This window comes from Anabas testudineus, chromosome 21, assembly GCF_900324465.2.
Source record: "Anabas testudineus chromosome 21, fAnaTes1.2, whole genome shotgun sequence".
Taxonomy (NCBI): domain Eukaryota; kingdom Metazoa; phylum Chordata; class Actinopteri; order Anabantiformes; family Anabantidae; genus Anabas; species Anabas testudineus.
This window is the reverse complement of record NC_046629.1, coordinates 20,759,342-20,779,657: the sequence shown is the minus strand read 5'-3', so window position 1 is coordinate 20,779,657 and position 20,316 is coordinate 20,759,342. Positions and strand designations below refer to the sequence as shown.

Below are 20,316 nucleotides of genomic sequence, written 5' to 3'. Positions count from 1 at the left end.
TTCAGAATAAATGTTATTTTATATTTGGTTTTCAGTAACTTTTGTTTGTTGTCAACAAAGCTTCACAGGAGATGATGGGTTTATGGTTTAACCTTCATATGAATCAATTATTTCACATGAAATGGGTTAAAATTATGACACACCGTCATCATGTCACTTTTCTAATAAAACTATAAATGTAAAAACACCAGTAAATAGATGTTTGCAGATATTATTTTAGCAATCTAAAAGAAATGTGTTATTCATTTGTCTAGTTTGAGAATAAAATCAGATTTTCTGATAAATCACATTTATTCTGTTAAAGAATCGATCTTCACAGTGAAAACTGACTAATGAACTCAAAAGATTTCAAAATAAATAAAAGAGGAAACATTTCCTGTTGTTGATCCAACACCTGAACCAATCAGATCTCACATCAGGTGAGAGCCAGGACTTTCCCATCATGCCTTGAGGTTTTGCAGCTGATGGAGATCAACTGCAGCCGCCTTGGTGTCAGCAGGTTATAGTGGCTTACGTATGTATACGTCAGAGCAGGTCGGGTTTAAGTTGGACAGAAAACTAACCGATATGCGCTGTGTTCCGATCACAGGTGTTCATTTCTAACGAGCCCATTGTCTTCCACAGTCGCTAACCTTTTGATTCTTGAACTCTGCTTCTACTGGCCCGGGAAGCCTCCTAAAATAAAACTTTTCAGAGATATAAGTGGATTTCTGGCATCTTCTCGCTGAATTATTGAACTACATGGCATATAAATGAAATGTCCAGTTCGATTCTTAGCAGTGATCAATTTTTGTTTTAAAGAGCAACTTGAAGCTTCCTGAAACAGTAGAAAGTGAAACATGATGAGCTGCACAGACCTCTTCTTTTATCTTTGTATCGAGACGACCAATTCCTTTACTTTAGATCTTGAATAAATCTGTCTTGTAGGAATTACAACTATTTTTACTCAGAAAACCCCAATTTTAGGTGCTGCTCAGCTGATTTAAAGGTAAGCCACTAAAATGTCATACATACAACTTATGGAATGGACTTGTTAACAGTCATTATGAAGTTCAAAGAGTTGTCGATGCCAGTGAACACGTCATCATTAGGTTAAAAAAAACTTAATCCATCAGAGACAGTAAAAAACACTTGCCAAATTAAATAATACAGTTAGAATAGACTTTTGACTATTGACCCTGATGAAGAAAAACTTCTCCCAGATGAAGAACAGTTTCCAGGAGATAAAGTCAGTGTTTTATTTTTGCAAATTCAGCCAAACGCTTCGAAGCTTATAGGGCAGTGCTTTGCAGTGCAGGCAGACAATGACCAAATGTTTTTTTAAGGCAAAGAAGTGAATTATTTTACAATGACCAAGTCAGTCACCTGGCTTAAATCCAATTGAGCTGCATTTCACTTGCTGAAAGGAAAAACTGAAGCCAAAACAAGCACAAACAGTGGACAGCTGCCATGAAGGCCTGGCCGAGCATCACCAGGGAAGAATCCAACATCGGATGAAGTGCAAATATTCAAATCTTTCTTCTTTTATTTTAAGGTTGACAGTCTACGCTTTGATTACATCTTGATTGTTTCATATCTAATCCATTTTGGTGGTGTGCAGAGCCGAGATCAGGACAACTACATCACTGTCCACTGTTACCATGCTGGGTAAGGGCGGGATAATGCCACCCAGTTATGAATATGTTGTGTTCGAACGATTAGTTACTCCACTCGACTGACTTGTCTGTTGAGTCTATTGAAGTGTGTCCTGCTTTGTGAGCTTAAGTGAACCAACTGGTGTGTTATTTTGTCAGTGTGAACACGACATGGTGCCTCTCTCTCAGCAGACTGTCGATGCAGTGCCCAGCCCGATCACGTGCGGAGGCAGCCGAATGTGACTTTCTCTGTCACATGCGTCAGTGTGAAAAGCAAGCACACGTCCAGTGTTGACACATGCACGCTCTCTCACACACACACACACACCAGCTGGGGAACACTACGCATTTTTAGCACATGTGCCCGACACAACCAGATGTCTCACTGCAATCACTGTACAGATCTTCATCACTAGCTGATCCACAGTGGGAATTCATTTTAGTCTAACACCAGATAAACATTCAAGTTAATTATGTGACATTCTGCAAATGGGTGTGTATCATGATGATGATAAGTAATGTATGCTAATTTGTGTGAAACAGTACAAAAAGGATATAAAATAATCCAACAGAAGGACTAATGTTGTATAATATAGCTGAATTAACAAGTGTGACTGATTGAATGACGCACAGGCCAATCCACAGTCTGAGCTACATCTAATTGGAGGATCATCATCAGTGTGTTCCAGAGGAGACGGGGGCATTTCAAAGAAACAATGTCCTGTGAAAACCTCGCTCCATTACCAGTGAATAATCCCAGTGCTTTTAGCAGCTAATTTAATCTGTAACGATGCACTCAGTTTGATGTCAGACTTTAGCAGCGCATCCATTTGTAATTTCAAATCAGCGCTCGTTTAACCAACCACAAATGCCACACACAAAGCCACACACGAGTATTGGCTCGTTATGCTATTGCACATAATCAATTCAGCATATACTACACAAGTGAGAAAATTAGATTCATTCATATTGATGAAGCTAGTTAATGCAGGTCATAGCTTTATGTAAAAAACACATTTCAAGGTAATGTCCTGGAAATGTTACTCATAATTTCCTGAAAATTGGCTGCTTTCTAGTTGTTAATTGCAAAGAAAGTTTCCATGAAAGGCAGATGCGACACACAGTGCTCTAGCTTTAGTAAGGAGTACAGTAACACAGTTCAGTACCAGCTTTCTCTTTTAGAAGAAAATGATGACAAATGATGTTGCCAGAAAGTGAAAAATAGCTCATTTTGGTGAAAGGTGTGTTTGTAGCATTTGTAACAAATGTATGGTAAGCCAAGATTTACTATAGAAAGGATTCAGCCTCATAAGCTATCCGAAATCAGGCATAAGAGTATTGAAGCTAAACCATATCAAACCCAAACCAACCTCAACAAGCATCCTGTACTGTATTGCATTTCATGTCCGAATTTAAAACCTAATCTAATTCTGTTGAGTTTGCTGTGTATTTGTCCTCCAGAAACAACAAAAAGCCATTTTTTAGTTCAAGTGAAACATTTCAGTTTCAAGTGTAATTCCACCTGTTTAGTCTAAAGTTGGACCTATGTGGCCAAGCCCAAACAAGATATTTAAATTACCGTCCAAACGTGACCCAGACCTTTACAGACCTGGGTTTGGTTCAGGTATGCACCCAACACGACATTCTACAGCCAACAGTGGCAACTGGAAGTTCAGAGACAAAACTGGAAAACAAATGGCTGTGGAAGGTCAAAAACATCATACGTCATATGAAGTGACAGGTAAGCCAGTCGCTGAGCAGATTAGGTGACGATCAATCTGCAACGCCAGCACACTTCGCTGCATTTATGTGTATATTTATCTTCTGAGGTGCTCGCAAAGAGCACTCAGTGTGACAGGCGTTATGAGCATTATTGGTAGAGGACACAATGGACCTCATGTGACTTAAATGATGATGATCTAGAGAAGAAAGATAAAAATGACCGGTGAAGAGCCAGAAATTATCAGGGTAGTGTGTGTATTGCTGCAACAATCCACTTGCTTTTCAACTAAGAACTGCAAAAATGCGCTTTTCACGTTCATATGTAAGGCATTATGACAAATCCACACACTGACATAATGCTCACCATGGTTGCCAAATGGTTTTGCATAGTGTTTCAGTGATCACTTTGAAAGCAAAACAGAGGCTCTTTCCCATCAGATTAGTTTTTTTTCTATTTAAATTGAATTACACATCAGCCTAACTTAATATTCAGCATGTTGTTCATTTTCTTGTTTTTCTCTATTCATTCAGATTGCTACTGTAGTATCCTGCTGTACTCAAACTAATTGTGATTTTAAAGTTACTTATTTACATCATAAAAAACGAAATAACAGCCAGTAATATATTCAAGAATTAAAAATGGTGCAATACGATTTGTTACCATGTATAAAAAAAACACTACAGCACATTTGACTTTTTAAAGCACAATCTGTCCATTCAGATTATCTCTAATGGAGACAGAGACAAAAGACTTTCAACACAAAACCTCCAAAGCCTCTGTCTTAGGAAAAAAAAAAAATCTAATTTTTTCTGCAAATCCGAGCGATCAATCTTTCCTCTCGCCCGTCTGTCTGTTATCTTCTCCCATTTGTCTGGAGTCTATTTTGCCCCATCCATCCACAAACTGCCCTATAAAGCTTTACTTTTCTGACTGCCTCATCGCATAACACCGCTGCTTTCTCTGTCTAGCCTGAGGTCAGCTCAGGGAATGAGATGGCGTTGGGAAGATAGTGGAAAAATGTCGCCCGGGAGTGAGGTATTGACAGACAGAAAGGCCTCGCCTCTTTCCACTGCCCTCGGGCAGGGAGGGAGAGTCGATGGGCAACAAAGAGGAAAGCCAAAACAAACAGAGTAATCTGCAGGAAAGGCAACAGAGGGAGAGCGACATGGGAAACTCACAATTCTGCCCTTCTTCTCCCTCTAAGGCATTGTTATCTTCCCCCTCCCTCCAAGCAAACCATAATCAGATTCACTTCCACTTCACTCGATGTGGTTTATTTTCAGCCAGAGCCTTCCAGGTTTAACATATGATCCCCTTCTGGCAAATAAGGAATCAATACAATGTAAATAAGTGGAGAGAAAATAAATCCTAACATCTGAATTTGCATAACTAGATGCAAGATAACAGCTATGGGTGAAACATGGCAGCCTTGTTTAAGCTGAACTCTCTCAGCTGGCTGTTTTAGTGAGCCTCAATTACAAAGCAGGAGAGACAGCAGAGAGAGATGTCATCCCTACGCCGCGGAACAAAAGCAGTCCTGTTGTTTGTTTGCTGCAAAGCACCCTCAGAACTCATCGAGGCGTCACTGATGTCGCGCTAGAGTCGAGGTGAGTTTTGTATAAATGTACGTACAGAGAGGCATGAAGTAGGGTACAGGTACTGCAGGCCCTGTATCAGGCTGTCAGTCAGCTCATTGTGGAGTTCAAGAGCAATAATGACTGTGCCATATTTTTTTGTCATTCTATGGAACATGGCAGCAATATCTGTGTTAGTAATGATCCCACATGATGCTTTTCAACCGCACAGAAGCAAAAAGAGATGTGCACATCCTGCATATATCCAATACATCTATTCCAGTGGTTAAGTAATTAACAGCAAAACTCACCATTGATCCAATTGGCTTCTGGGTCGTGGACCTGGAACTCAGGTTTGAACAAGTTCTCCACAGTCAGTTTGGTGTCACTTCCAGCTTGATTGTCAGCTGCAAGAACAAGCCATGGGTTTATGTGAGGACACTGCTGGATGTGTAACGTGTACCATATAGATGGTCTGTACAAACATGTCGTTAAACATGAGTTCTATCTAGCCAGAGAAACTGCTTTTTTAACAGGCACAATTCAAAGTCAGTGTCCAGCAGAGCTGACCTCGGTATGTGAGCTCAGCACTGGCAATTTAGCTGTTTTCCTAGCATCAAAAACACAAACTGAAAAAAGCAAAAACTGTGTGCATGTGTTAGAGACTAACACAGGTAGCGCAGCTGCTCTACTAAATCAAACATCATATCAAACACATGCAACAGCTAATATTATACAAATATATACTGTCAGCATATATTTATTAAGCAATTTAGTGACAAGTCACAGTATTTAAAGATGATGTTTGCATCACCCTGATTCCCTTAATAAAAATGCAATGGGTCCTTCCCACTGGGTTTTGCTGAAAATAAGTCCTGTGAAAAACAAAAGATAAGCCTGAATATTTTTAGCTATAAACTAACTACATCATAGTTACGTGACTTCAGCATCACCACCACTAAACTTCAAAAGTATAATTTGATTTAGCGTTTCTAAAAATAAAGGTGAAATTCTCTTGACCTGCTGTTAACCACAGACCTTGTTTCAGGCTAAGCGAACCAGAAGTGCTAAATTGCCTTCTCTAAATTTGCAGGTTTTAGGACTCATTGATACAGCACTCCTTTGCAGGGAGTGATGCAAACAGTCCTACAATACAGCATTTAAACACAGAAACACAGTATGTACCCAGCTCCTTTCTTAATATAGAGTTTGTGAGACTCAATTTACACAACATCCACATAGAGTTTCCTTTAGAAAATATTTTTTTTCTTTTGGATCAGTCATGATTGTGGCACAAAGATTTAAGGACTTTACACTGTGTGACTGAGGTTACTAGCAGTGACAAGGCCGCAGAGAAACATTACCCAGTTCTGCACATGCATTAAATATTCTGGTCACAGCAGCCACAAGATTTCCATGTTTCCATGTCAACAAGGAAAAATGGACAGCTGCATGTTTACACCTGCTTGACAGGCAGATGTAGAGTGACATTTTAAACCAGATGTTCATAGACGCATCACACACACACACACACACACACACACACACACACAAAGAAATCTGTGAATATAAAACGCGGACATGGAGCAATATTTTCTCGGACAATAGCATTTCATATGTTCATTAGCATGATCATTACTGGGCTACAAAATCCTCAAGCTGTTCCAACGACGTCCCTGCAAATGTTTCATTTTTAATTATGAAATGCTATGCCTTTAGCAGACAGAAAATGTGCCAATTGTCAGCTCCTTCTGAATAGGACAGCTGCTGATTGTGAGCGGAATAGAAGGGCCAAGTCATTTTGAATGTCAGCCATATTGGCTTTCCTTGATAACTCCGCACAGCATGTTTGTTTATGGAGGCAATGAAAGTCTAACCAACCGTGGAATACACCAGGGAAGAGCGTGGCTGCATGGGCAGTGTATTGTGATGATTTTACATTTTAGTAATACCGGGTACTTTTTTTCATAATTCTGGGAGCAGGAATATCAGTCTACAATAGTATGAAAATAACCAAGGAATACCAATGAGCTAACAGGAATGAGCAATTGTGTAATATAGAGACACCAGGTTAGTGGCCTGAGGAGTCTCACAGGTCCCAAAACAATTTTGAACAGTGTTGGTATCTGTGGTTTAACGCTGGTGGTAAAAAAAATACTCAATATAGGGGACACAGACAGAATATTTTAAGGCTGTATTAATATTTCTTTTTTTCTAATTTGGCTTTTTAGAGTTGATATATTTGTAAACTGTTGCCTATTTACACATGCAGGAGACAGAACAACACTAGAATTCGCTTGCAGTTGTCTTTGTGGAAACGTGACACATGTAGTAAGTTCAACATTCACACTCCTTTTAGGCTCCGGTTGGGTGTTTGCCAAATCCTGAGAAAAGCATCTGCTAAATGTTCCTGTGTGTTTACCAGCTACTATCAGCCACTCTGTCTCTTTGGTGCCAGTTTGAGTAGCATGAGTCGAACAGGTTTTTCACTAAAAACAGCTGATCTAACACTAACCTGGAGGTTTGGTTTAACCCAAACATTAACCTTTTCCCTAACCAAATTGCCCCTGTGCCTAATTTTCTAACCCTAACCCTAACCTGAAAGCCAGGGATATATTTGTATACACACTACTTGCGCACAGTGGTTTGATTAACATGAAGTTCTAACATTCAGTGACAGTTTAAGGGAGGAAACAAAATGTTCGAGTTTGTCACTTATCATTTACGTCACCATGTTAAGTGCAGCCACTAGATGTCATTATATTAACACACATTTTGATGTCATAAACATACTGATCTACTGGTAGGAAGCAGGCGCACTTCTGAACCATATCTATGACCGCTATGGTCCAAATCGGCTGTTAAAGTTTTTGTTAAAATTTTGGGAATAAATAATAATAAATAAATTTTGGGTATAAAAATAGTCACTGTTTAAGAACGACAAGAAGACTTGTGAAAAGTTGTGGGAAGTCAAAAAAAATTAAAATATAACAAAAAGATTTTAAAAATGGATTAGTACATATTTAAATCCCAACAGAAATTTGCAGTGACTAGAAGTAGTGGAGAAAATCCACTACTCCACGGTTCAGCAACTCAATTTGAAATGTTTCTCTAATCTCATCCTCAGAATTCAGTACACATTGTGAGATTGTGGAGAAACACTGACATCTTCTTTGGGATGATCTCTTTATCCCTGGCCATTTAAGTTTATGAGCAATAATTTCACAGCATTAACTATTATTGTTATAGTCTCCAAATTCCCAAAGTACTCCGCATTCATTCCTTTGTTGGCCGACATGGGAGCAGTGGAAGAAGAGAGCAAGTCCATCAGAACAGTGTGTGTGTGCCCTAAAACTAAAACAGTGTGCTTCAGAAAGGTAGCTGAGGAAACCTGAAACTCTGACTGACTGTCAGTATGAGCTGAACTGATCTGAAAATGCTGACTGTGAATGAAGTACTGCACTTAAATGCAGTGATATTCATCAAGTTCATTTAGCATGTACAGAATATTTCTTGTTACTTGTAACTGTTGTAACTGTAACAGCACCCTGTAAAAACAGGCTCTTGAACCGGAGTAAACACAGGTCTCTCAACATGAATACCTGGTGTGAGAAGGATGACGGACATGGTGATGAGAGAGCAGACCACCAGGATGACTAGCAGGGCGATGGCAATCCCCTTCCAGTTCCTTTGAGGAGGACTCACTCCACCCAGGTCCTACAGAGCAAAACAGAGAGAAACATTGAAGCCTGTGGAAAACTGAACTGGGGTGGCAGCAGCTCACGCTTTTTGGCGTACATCCACATGAACCCATGTCCAACTACACACTGAATCACCTTCCCTAAGGTAGATTTGATAGGATCACCAGACAGTAACTAAACAAAGTGATAATTCTTCATTAAAGATTGTTGTATCATACTGGAAACGGTGGTTGTGATTGTCCTTCTCAACCTTTATTAGAATACACTACAACAGACCAACACCACACAATTAGAAAGCATCTTAAAATAGCATTGAGTACCTAATTGAAGCTTTTGGCCAAGTAAAGTATTATTCTAGTAATAAAAATATTATATGTTGAAGGTTGAACATAATTCATCTAAATATATTGGTACAGTAAGTAAGTGGCTCAGTAGGGGGGGTTGGACAATTCTCCAAGACACCGCATGCATCTCATGTTCTTATTAGAGGCTGTACCTCCCCCCGAACATCTGATGCTAGAATCAATCTCTATATTAAAGTATATTTTTCTGATTAATAATTACCAGCTGACAGATGTCATCTGCTTGGCTCAATGTTGTCTCTTTCACATTGTTTACAGATGAGATACTCCCAAACATGATTATTGTTGCTATCGGCCTAATGGACACAAAATGTCAGGTAAATATTTAAATTAAAGGGTTTGATTTGAGTTAAATATGAAAGAGCCATAGCAGCTTCATGAAGATGATCTAAAACTCTACAAAGACCACAAACTCAGACTGCTCCTGTAGACTTCCTGTTAAAACACAGGGTTTTGAGGCTTGGTATTTTCAGCCTATTTCTGGCTCTAAGCCTAAACATTGAAAGGCAATGTATGTGTATGTGTTATGTAGTTTTATGTCAGTGCTGATAAGCATTTGCATGGTTCAATCACTGCTTGGCATAACCCCACCTTCAAATTACACCTCCTGACCTGTGGAAAACACATTCTTTCCACCCAAGAGTCAGTGTTTCTGCAGGTCGGTGCTGCTATAAACAAACATTTTTTTAAAGAAATGCAGAGGGCATTTGCATTTAAAGGATCATCAGGTCAAACTGGCTGCAAAAAGACCTTGGTTGGAGCGATCTGAGTGACCATTGAGTAGACCGCGTGTGATAGCATCTCCAGTGAAATAGCTATCCAGGAGAGTTTCTGAAGCTTTCTCCTGCAACGCCATCTCTGAGTCCTGGTATTAGAGGGTCTTAAACTGGGTCTTCCAACACATCTGCTGCCTCTGATAAGGTGAATTAAGCCTCCCACCTATAAATTTCTCCTCTCTTCAGCTTCTCTCCAGGCTTCAATTACCCGCATAACCCTGCAGGTGAAATGCAGTGATTACTGGCCACCAACCCTCTACTACAACTTGATTGGCTGGAGGGGAGGGAAACAAAATGATTGCCAATTAGAGCCGTGGTTCCGCTTTTACAAAGAAGCTTTCTTCGCACCTTTGTCAGATTTTTCCCAGAAATCCATTTTCTAAGTACTTGACATGGTGGTTTAAGAGCAGCTCAACTGGCTTTTTGTCATGACTAGAAATGAAACACATACTGACTAATGAGCCCGTTATGACTGAAGTGTCCCCAGTTGTTTCACACACACTGCAAAGTGGCAGACAAAGCGCAGTCACCAGCTACAGCCCACATCTGTAAGAGTTTCGTCTGCTCATAATTCTTTTTCTTATTATTTGGAACAAATGTGATAACAAAGGAATTGCTTTACATGGACATTACACAGATGCAGTTTTACATTATTCACAGCCTCTGTTGGACCCACAAGACTGATTTATTATCAGGACTTGGGCTGCTGCTCATTTCATTAATACCACGAAAAGCTGGTGTGTCCTTGAAAATTGACAGCAACTCTAAATTGCCCTTGTGCCTCCATGCATGAGATTCCTTCTTTCTCGTTCTCCTCCACACTTTCTCCCCGTCTCATTTTCTCCCCCCAACTATTTAGCCACTTCCAAATCATCATCCTCAATTTATTAAGTCAATTATGAGCTCTGACAAAACGACTAAGAGAATTTTGACCCACTGAGTCTGTCCATTACCATTAATGCGGAAGCTTAGAAAGGCCCCAGTTAAGTGGTTATCCAACCAGAGGGAATGAGACAGGAACTGGGTTTTATTATGCTGATTCCGCTTCAGAGCAAATATATTCTCGATAAGTCTATGTCGGCTGAGGATTTATACAAACAAACATATAAACAAAATGGAACAAACAGCATTGATTTATCTATAAAAACAGTTCTCATGATCAATAAAAAAATCGTATTACAAAAACATTTTACTCTCTTAAATCAACATGATTTCATAAGGCACCTTATTCAGTATCTCTGTTCCTAAAAGTAGCTCTCCATTCTCCTTTAAGCCCTCTTTAGCATATTAAATGTCACAGCAGGATGACTTGTAGGAGCCTGACCCTTACTGCACTGGTTATACTGTATCTTATCTCCCATTAATGTTTGCGTTGTGATGTTGGTGTGTGAGTAGACATCATGAGCTGTCAGCCTATCACTATAATCCATATCTGTACTCCTGACAAAGAGTCTTTGCTAAGGTGCTTATAGCTTGCTGTGCACTGTCATTACATAATTGCACATATTTAAATGTCGGGGCGAAATGTCAGTGTTACAGTATGAGTGCCTGGTTACTATGAGCCCAAAAGGAAGTAGAATGCACTGAAAGCAGTGGCAATATTATTAAGTAACTAATCCATCTAAATGAACCCTAGCTAAATTCAGATTAAAGATATACTCTACATAGTTAAATAACTACATATTCTACAGACATAAAGGCAGTAAATGAGGTGCTGCATGTTTGGCGAGCAGTTACTGTAGCTTATGCACACACGCTCTTCTGTAACTCTGAACCAAACCCAGCTGACTCTCGTGTCAACTCGAGGAACAGTTTCTTGACGCAAGCGAACACACTGCAACATGCAACTGAGGCATTTGTGGGGTTGTTTTGAGACATGTTTATCGTCCCTGGCAGAAGCTAGATTTCCTCCCCTTACTTCCAGTCTTTGCGCCACAATGGAGTAAACACTGCCTGAATCACAATCTGTGAATACACAGACTCTGAATCTGTGTGTGAACAAACAGAAATCAGATTTTATCTGGGCTATAACCACCTTCCTGTAAGACGTCAAGCATGCATATTATTCATAGCACTCAATTAGTATATCTAGTATATTCAATTATTTCTCAATTTACAACATTGTTGTAGAGAGAAAAGAGGTGGTTTCTACTTTGAAGGGCAACATTTCTCACAGGGTGGAGAATGGCCAAACGTATTATGACTAAAAGGTCAAACACGCGTTGGACTAATATCAAAACAATACTATCATCCTATTCGGTAGAGAAATCCACACCAGGGGGTGGGGGGGTATGAAGAGCGTCTGACTGGCACTCGTCTGTTTCATGAAACAGATACACCTCCACTCTTGAAAATGAGACGACAAACTCTGAGAGACGTGCGTCTGCATTCAGTCTCAGTCTGCTTTTTCTCCTCTGGCACAGTGAAGTGTGATCTCCACAGGCAGCTATACAAATCATGCAAATTTCCCTCTGTCAGTGTTTTGATCTCCATGTTACTGATCTTGACGAGCACTTTCATGAGCTTTCCAGTTTCTCTGTGGGTCTGTACACTGGAGCTACAGTGGGATGAAGTAAATCTATCAATAAAAAAAATGCTATTCAGTTTCTTTGTCACTGATTTTCTCTAATTAATTTCTGACATTAATTAGCTCGGAGAGCAAACGTCTGCTGATTTGCTGCTTGTTCTGAGGACAGTGACACTTACACGGCTGACGACTTTCTATTGTTACTTCCCATGAACATGTATCACATGCAGTGTTTCTCTGTGATTTACAGCAGCAGTGGATGATGTCTTTTCCAGCTAGTTTAAATGTTATGAAGCTTAGTTAAAAGGACTTTTAACCCAAGCCATCACCTCCTACCTGTCACTAACCACTAAACCTAATAAAGTAATTTTAATACCTAAATTTAAACAGGTTGTTTATGTGACTAAACATAGACGCCAAATTTTTATTTGAAAGTCCAAGAACGTTATTGCTTTGGATTTATTACTCTTAATATGCAAATTAAGGTTATCATGTGGTGTATGATATCACAAGATAACTGTCTTCTGAGCCTACTGGCTAGAGGAGCAGGGACCTACTGTGCTCGCCAATAGGGGCGTTAACAGCAAATAACCTGTTGTGATAATATGCAAAGTGGGTGCATTTTTCAGCCCAACAGAATAATTACAGCTAAGGTTATCCACTGGGTTTACTGATCCTCTTACTTTTTATTCTTTGATATGAGCTTGGTGGGAAAATAAAGTTAAACAGCTTTTTTTGCTAAGGTAAAACATGCTAAAACCAAGATACGAGTCTAATTTTGAAGCCAATATGGTGGAAAAAACATCATTAAACCAAGCCCCAAACAAGCTCATCCAGGTAGTTTGTTGTAGCCTCCATTTGTTATGACACTAGTATGTGCAATTACCATGATCCCAAACAGTGAGGACTAAATTGCATGCACAGTCTTGAAAATTGCTTGTTTCATTAGTCAGCATTTTGTGGCTGATCTACTAAGAAAATATTTGCAATTAAACATTTTATTAATATTAATGAGGGTTTTGCTGTTGGAGGCAAGTTGCACATGTGTATAGTTGATTTCTCCACTCACTCTTGGGAAAACAGCAAAAGAATAAAGGCTGCTGTTTATTTTCAGATATAAATTTATTTTGTGCACTCAGGCACAATTTTGCCCCATTTAGCACATTTATTAAAGCCACTGTAAAAAAAAAATCTGCAGTATGTGTTATTATGTTATTTGCTATTTTTACTCAGAACTCAGTGCGTACTCTTAGTAGATCAGTTTGTGTAGCCTTTTGCAGGTGATATCAAGATTTCACGTTTTTACTTTTAGTAAATCAGGCCCTAAGTATAAAGAAGTATAAGAGAATCTAAAAGATGCCTTTCTGTGGTCTAATTCTAGATTCTCATTTTACTTTATCTGTGTGCTATGATTTCACTCAACCCAACCCAGGCAATGATCAGAACCTTTTGTCATGTAACAGACTCTGACTGTAAATCTATCTGCCTCTCTCTGGGACAAATTCCATCACACTCAATCGATACAATCAATTATTCATCATGTCAAATAGACCACAGCGAAAAATGGGATGCAGTTGTTGTTGGGGAATTACGGAGAGACATAGCTGAGTGAACAGAGACGATGGTGTTAATCCAGCCATGCATCCCGGCACGACCTGACTGACACCGTGCCAGCTAACAATGAAATATTCTGTTAAGTAAGGAAACAAGCACCGGTTTAACTTTGTTTTATTTTAGTTTTTCCAAAAAACTAGAATGTCGTTGAATGATTTATAATTTAAACAGATACTCTAGCCGTGCATTAGCATTGCCACAGAGTCAGTAGACACATTTTCAAGAGGCGGCATAAAATCAAAGCAGCAGAAGCCACAACACCCTGACTTTGACCCTGTCTCCAATTTGGATCAAGCTACACAAAACAGTGGATGCTGCATTTCCCATAGCAGAAGTTCCCCTGATCTGTAAATGCCAACAAAGTTCAAATGTCATGGCCCCAGATTGTAAAGCACGGTTTCTGTTTAAAAAAAAAAAAAAGTCTTGAGTTGTAGCTTGATGACCCTGGTGACATATGGTGGTTATTTTTTGGCACCTCACAAAGCTGGATCCATTACAGAGCCAGTCTCAGGCTGCAGGAGTCAGACAGTCAGACCTTGACACACTCAATACCAAACTGTAGTGTAACCAGGATACTATCGATGGACTGGTCAAAGAGTGCTGCATAGAACTGCTGAAACCTGTTTGCTACTTTGATAAGCCAAATAAAAATCGGACTTCAATTCTCACCAAGCAAAGCACAAAAATTAGACAAGGGATCTGAAAGGACAACAATTCGATAATTCCCACGGCTGGTAAATCGATCTTTATGAGTAAAACCTGTCTCTTGCAACATCATATGCACAATTCAAGTCACGCTATTTGCCTACAGTTTCAGGTATAAGAACGCCAGCTGTGGTTATTTCACAATAGTTTCTATATTCCACGTCTGGAAGGATTGTGAGTTAAAATAAAAAGAAGGAAAAGACACGATAGGACATTAGAGGAAAACTCCTGATTGTTGCGAAGCAGTCCCTGAACAATCATATGGCTTAGCCGTGTGCTAACAGAAGCCATTTTCTGTAATCACATCATCTGTCTTTGAAACAGCAAAAACAGCCTTGGAAACCAAGATTATTATAGGAGGAGTGTAATGAGAGCAGAGAGAGAGACGTCACACCGACTCCTGCTTGATTCCACTGACTGAAATTTTCACTTACAGTGTTCAGGCTGCATCATATACATCGTACAGTCTGCAGAGTGACTATCAGCTTTTAGGTTTGGGGGGTGCTGTCGCTCTAACAAAATTTAGCAATGTGCTTTAAAGCTTTTTTTTTTTTTTTTTTTTTGATGGTAGTGCCTTGTTAGTTCCTCCTTAGCTGGAAACAATTAACGACAGCAGTCTGCCACCACAGATGTTCAGCGTGTTTGAGAACTGCTCTGCACATTCGGCTCCACTGTCCTCTCTGCTGTTGCTGATGATGCTCTTTGTTCCCGACATCGCTGAAAGCTACAGTAGCAGTCATTCCTGCACACACTGTACAGGGTCACAGACAATGCACACTTATGCAGACTAATATTTTAGTCATGTCCTACTCATGTCCCACTTTCTTAGAGATCTTATTACATCCAACTGTGAGAAAATGTGGAAACTATAAGAGGGTATAATGACATTACTAATGCTGCCTCTCAGATGTTTGGCTGACACCCCTCCCATCTGTATCAAACTCCTGGTAATAATCCTTACAATACATATTTGTGCACAACCGTGCAGGCACATGCACCACTGTGAGAGGAGTCAGGCTATTTATAGAGCGGCGAGATTACCCTCTGCTGGACTCTGCTGACCTTGGAAGGAGTGTGACAAATGACAAGCAGCATTTCAGCCCAAGCTGAGCCATTTTAACAGTGACAGCGGGTCGCAGAGGGCACAAATAAGTAAAATAATGTCATCTGTACAGGCTTAGTTTTGTTTACCCATGAAATGCCATTTCTCACTGCCTTGTAAATCATCGACAGCCACAGCCGAAGCCATTCTGGGGTCTCGAGGCTTAACATCTGAGATTGATCCAGTGGCTAATAAGAAACAGCAAAGCTTAGCAACACGTTGTCATCTTATTGTATTTAGCATTATCAGCCTCACCCTGAAGGACACTTCCATTGCCCTTTGGTCCCCATGAGATAATTCTCAATTAGTGGCTGTCCCTGCCATATTGGTTTCAGATACACGAGGTTGTCAACTCAGCAGTGCAGTGGTATTACTGTATATTAATATGGACGCTGAGATTAGCTATACAGAAGCAACAGAATAACAGCAGTAGTTACTGCCAAACCAGGAAGAGTGCTGCCAAATAATATTTGCTGCTCATGTATCAGAGTTATTATTAAGCTCTCAGTGAAGAACTAAGAGAAAAGGTAAGTAAAGGTAAAGCTGTCTGCAAATTAGCTCTGTGAATGGTACCTTTTAAGTGGAGGGACAATTTACCAGTTTATCATCTCACTCCGTGGCTTCACAATTATTGTAAAGGTCATATTCACAATTAGCACTAATGTAAATGCGCTTTCTAACTGCAAGGTGAGACTGAGATTCAGAGCGCATTCGATGAAGCTTTTTTTTTTTTTTACCTCTTAAATGGCTTTACATCTAATAGATGATATTGATATTATTAAAATCCTCAAATGCCAAATTGAAAATGCCTGTATAATCTCATGCTAATACAGTAGATTATGCCCTGTCAGCTTAATGAATGTAATAATCTCAGTATAAAATGCACTTATACTTACTTTATTGTATTGTATACTTGTTTGTGTGTTTTGGTATTATTTCTGTAACATATTTTTTTGCTTGTAGGTTATCCGTTGTGCAACAATCTCCCCAGTCTTTCCCCTATTGTCTTTTGGAATAAACTGCAGCATTAAAGCATCTATGTTCCTCTGTATTTGCAGTAAAATTGTTGTGGGTGAAAAATACACATTGTTACTGTTGATCTATACTGTAGCACACTTTCCTCTGGGGTATGTGCAACAGCCTCTGGTGAACAAGTAGAAGAACTTTCCTGTTTATTTCTGAAGAAGTAAACAGGAAATAATAAAGAGAAAATGACATAAGACAGAGTCAAAGCAAAATTAAGCCTATATATGAAATGATAATGATAATGATAGAGTATTTAACAACAATGGTAGCTGTATGTCAGAACTGTTGTCATGACAACAATCAGAAAAGCTGTTGGAAACATTATAATGTAGTTGAGTTTGGGCACAAACACACCTGGGTTAGGTTTAGGCACAAAAAATGCTAATGTGTTCTTTATTTACATAAATTGATGAATGTCATCAAATTCATGCCTATTTATTTATTTATTATTATTTTTCTTAGCTAAAGCGAAACACACATAGGAAAGCTACAGCTACCATATGTGGTGTCACTGCAGCGAGACGAGAGATTCTGACCACTTTAGTCAATATTTCTAAAGATGCTGCAGTACAAGTACTCTACATGACTCAATCATATTAAATATAGCAATGTGGCATTTAAATCGTGAACGCCTTAGATTGGACAAGCTGCTGATAAACCACATCTTACAGCATTTCCTTATCTGTCTGCCCCGTGACAGTGTTGACAGAAACACAATGGAGCTGCTGAAGCTGACGTAACCTCACACAGACTTGACAGCAGGGTCGCTTCACGGCTCCCTATCCTGGACGACCCACCTCACAGTTTTTAAGATGATAAACACGATGCTCTCATACTTTTAGTTAGTCTCTGGCGATCAGCTGTTTGGGCGGCAGCATTTGAAGACTGGAGAGGTACAAGCTGGGGCAGAATGTCTACATTTCCAAACTGTATATTTATATTCAGTGAGGTGGCAGGAACATTTATTTACGTGCTCGGCACATAAGAAGACGTCCTGACACTTTCAATTGTCTCGTGATGTAAATGTCTGATGGAGTGCTCTAATGTATCTTCTTCCCCAACTGTGAGATTAGCATGTAGCAGGGATGATGTAAATGCATCTCTTACTGTTTTTAGGTTGCTATGGAACAATAATAAACACAAAGAATAGTTCAGTCATGTGTTTACCAGGCTTATCTGAACTCCAGGGCCTTCAACAGTATTGACAGGTGAAAGCAAATCTGTGATTCAGCACACGCACTGTACAGTCGGTGGACTTTAGGTTACTGGAAGATACATCTGAGCGTTTTAATATTCTTTATTGTATTAAGGTTTGCTCATTGTAATGCAAACCTCATTAAAGCTACTGATGCGCAAAAAGGGAGCAATGCCTGATTTTATTAGACAAACAAAGGCCAGGAGAGGATTTAATGAGATGTATTCAGTGGCATCAGACCATTACAAGGGATAAATCTAAGCTCAAACCACCTACAGTATGTGAAGGACACAGAACAATAAAGCTAATTCCATTAATCAGCTTTTTACTTTTCATTTTCTCTGCATATTTCAATGTGATTTTATATCATTTACATGGTAGGCGCCCACGCTTTTGTCTGTCTCCTGCAATCAAATCTGTCTATGCAATTAGGCAGAGTTGACTACATTCCAAGGCAAATTGTTGAATGAGAGTCTCGCCATTTCCTCCCAATTCAGAAACCAATCTCACTTATCAAAAGGAATACAAGTTGAAAGGAGAACCTGGCATGAGCAGAAACAGAATCTTGTTGACGTGAAGCTGAATGCGCCCGTGTGAAGACAGGAAATTGTCTCTGTGCGTGGTGGAAAAGTGGCTCTGTTTTTTTTTTTTTTGTTTTTTTTTATAGCTATAGGGTCACATTGGAGGATTCGGCAGGCACTGAGCTATAAAATTGCCAGTTGTGTGGGAATTAGTGGGGATGGAGAGGTGGAGAGGGAAGGACAGTGCAGTCGGGAGTCAGATAAAGCTACTGATTTGATCATCTCGCCATCAGTGCTGTTTACAATGGGTCTCCTCTTGGTGATTAGGTCGACAACAGAATACACAAAGGGCATCTGCCTATTCTATCGCACAAAGCCAAACTACAGTCCAGTGTGCTGCAATAACAAAGACAACAGCAATGAGCCATCAGACGTCAGAGTGTTTATCATCCAGCGAGACGCTACGCCGACCATTTTACCTGACCTCGGTAGAATTTAGGACGTATCCTTCACACGAGACAACAACAGTGGTTTTCTTCAAAACAGTTCTTAGAAAACGTTCACTTGGCGCTGTTATCATCAGGATGTCAGTGCCATCCAGAGTAGGGCGAAGATGATTCATACTACACCAAACCCTACCCACACTGCCGCAAATAGTGTTCTTTCTCAGAACTATTTTTTAAATTCTGCAATTTAGTGGCAAAAAATAAAAAATAAAAAATCTGAATACTGATAAACACACAAGTTTAAGAGAAGCTGTTTATATGAAATGGTAACAAAACCACATCTACACTGTAAAGTGAAAATCTAGTTCCATATTTCAATCTTTTTTTTTTTTTTCTTATTCCATCTCACAGCACTTTGAGACTTTTTTACACAGTCTGTGCTAATTATCTCTACTCAAAGAGTGAAAATATGGAAAAATATGTCTCAATGGGTAAGAAATGCTTCTATTTCCTCAAACAGCTCGGCATTAACACAGGACAGGAGTAAATTTGCCGAAACTCACAGTCGCTCACTTGAACACAGGAGTTCTGCCATACCTGTTCACACCCGTCACGAAGTTAAATGTTGAATAAAAAACTATCCACTGCATTATTTTTAGAACCATCCTCACTTTACTCTCTGTGCACGGAGCATCACGAGCCTCCAAATAGCACTGGTTAACTTCAAGTCCGCCCGTCCGTGCGATAAGAATGGAGTTAATTACATCTTTGAATGTCAGTGACATCTTGAGTCCTAAAATTGGCACCTTCAAAAAAGCGAGGTGACAAAAGAAAGATGTGTTTATCTGAGTTACTGAGCTGTGAAAAACATTGTCTGCGAAAATGTTTTTGTGACTTTACTCTTTGCTCATTGTCAAGGTTTGTGCGGGTCTCACAAGCCGCACAGCTCGAGTGTGTGAGACGGTGTGTACTGTCGAATGCTTTCAAACTTTGTTGTGAATTATGTGTAATATTAGTGTTGTATAAATGGATCTGTGAGTTGACACAGACACAATCATGCTAGTTCTAGAGCTGGTTGGTGTGAACGCCTGAGTCGGGGGAGGGAGGGAGGCTGTAGCATGTTAGCTTGGCATTCACCAGTAGGTCAGCCAAAGGTTAATGCTACACTGGGTGAATTACAAAGTTTCTACTTTTGAACCAAATTATGATCAATAAGGCAAAGGTCAGACTGATTCTAGAAAATAAATAGCAGGAACGTTTCAGCACAGAAGAAGAAGCTGCAGCACAGGAACGCCAACAGACAGAATGTGAACAGTAGTGACTGTTTTTCAATTCTTCCTCTACACAGAATATGACTTTTCTTGCTTTTATAAAGGGATGCAAACACCTCTCCTGCATCACTGTGTAGTG

The 20,316-nt window shown here is 39.6% G+C and overlaps 1 protein-coding gene across 2 annotated transcripts in view; it reads right to left on the bottom strand.

The window, feature by feature from the left end:
* LOC113173854 (inactive dipeptidyl peptidase 10) overlaps positions 1–20,316 on the bottom strand; it is a 158,968-nt gene that overhangs the window by 59,849 nt on the left and 78,803 nt on the right. For both annotated transcript variants that reach the window (XM_026377447.1, XM_026377448.1), the window contains exons 2-3: positions 8,534–8,648; positions 5,243–5,338 (exon numbers count right to left, since the gene is read on the bottom strand). In XM_026377447.1, the coding sequence (XP_026233232.1) occupies positions 5,243–5,338; positions 8,534–8,648 (211 nt within the window). The remainder of the gene's footprint in view (positions 1–5,242; positions 5,339–8,533; positions 8,649–20,316) is intronic.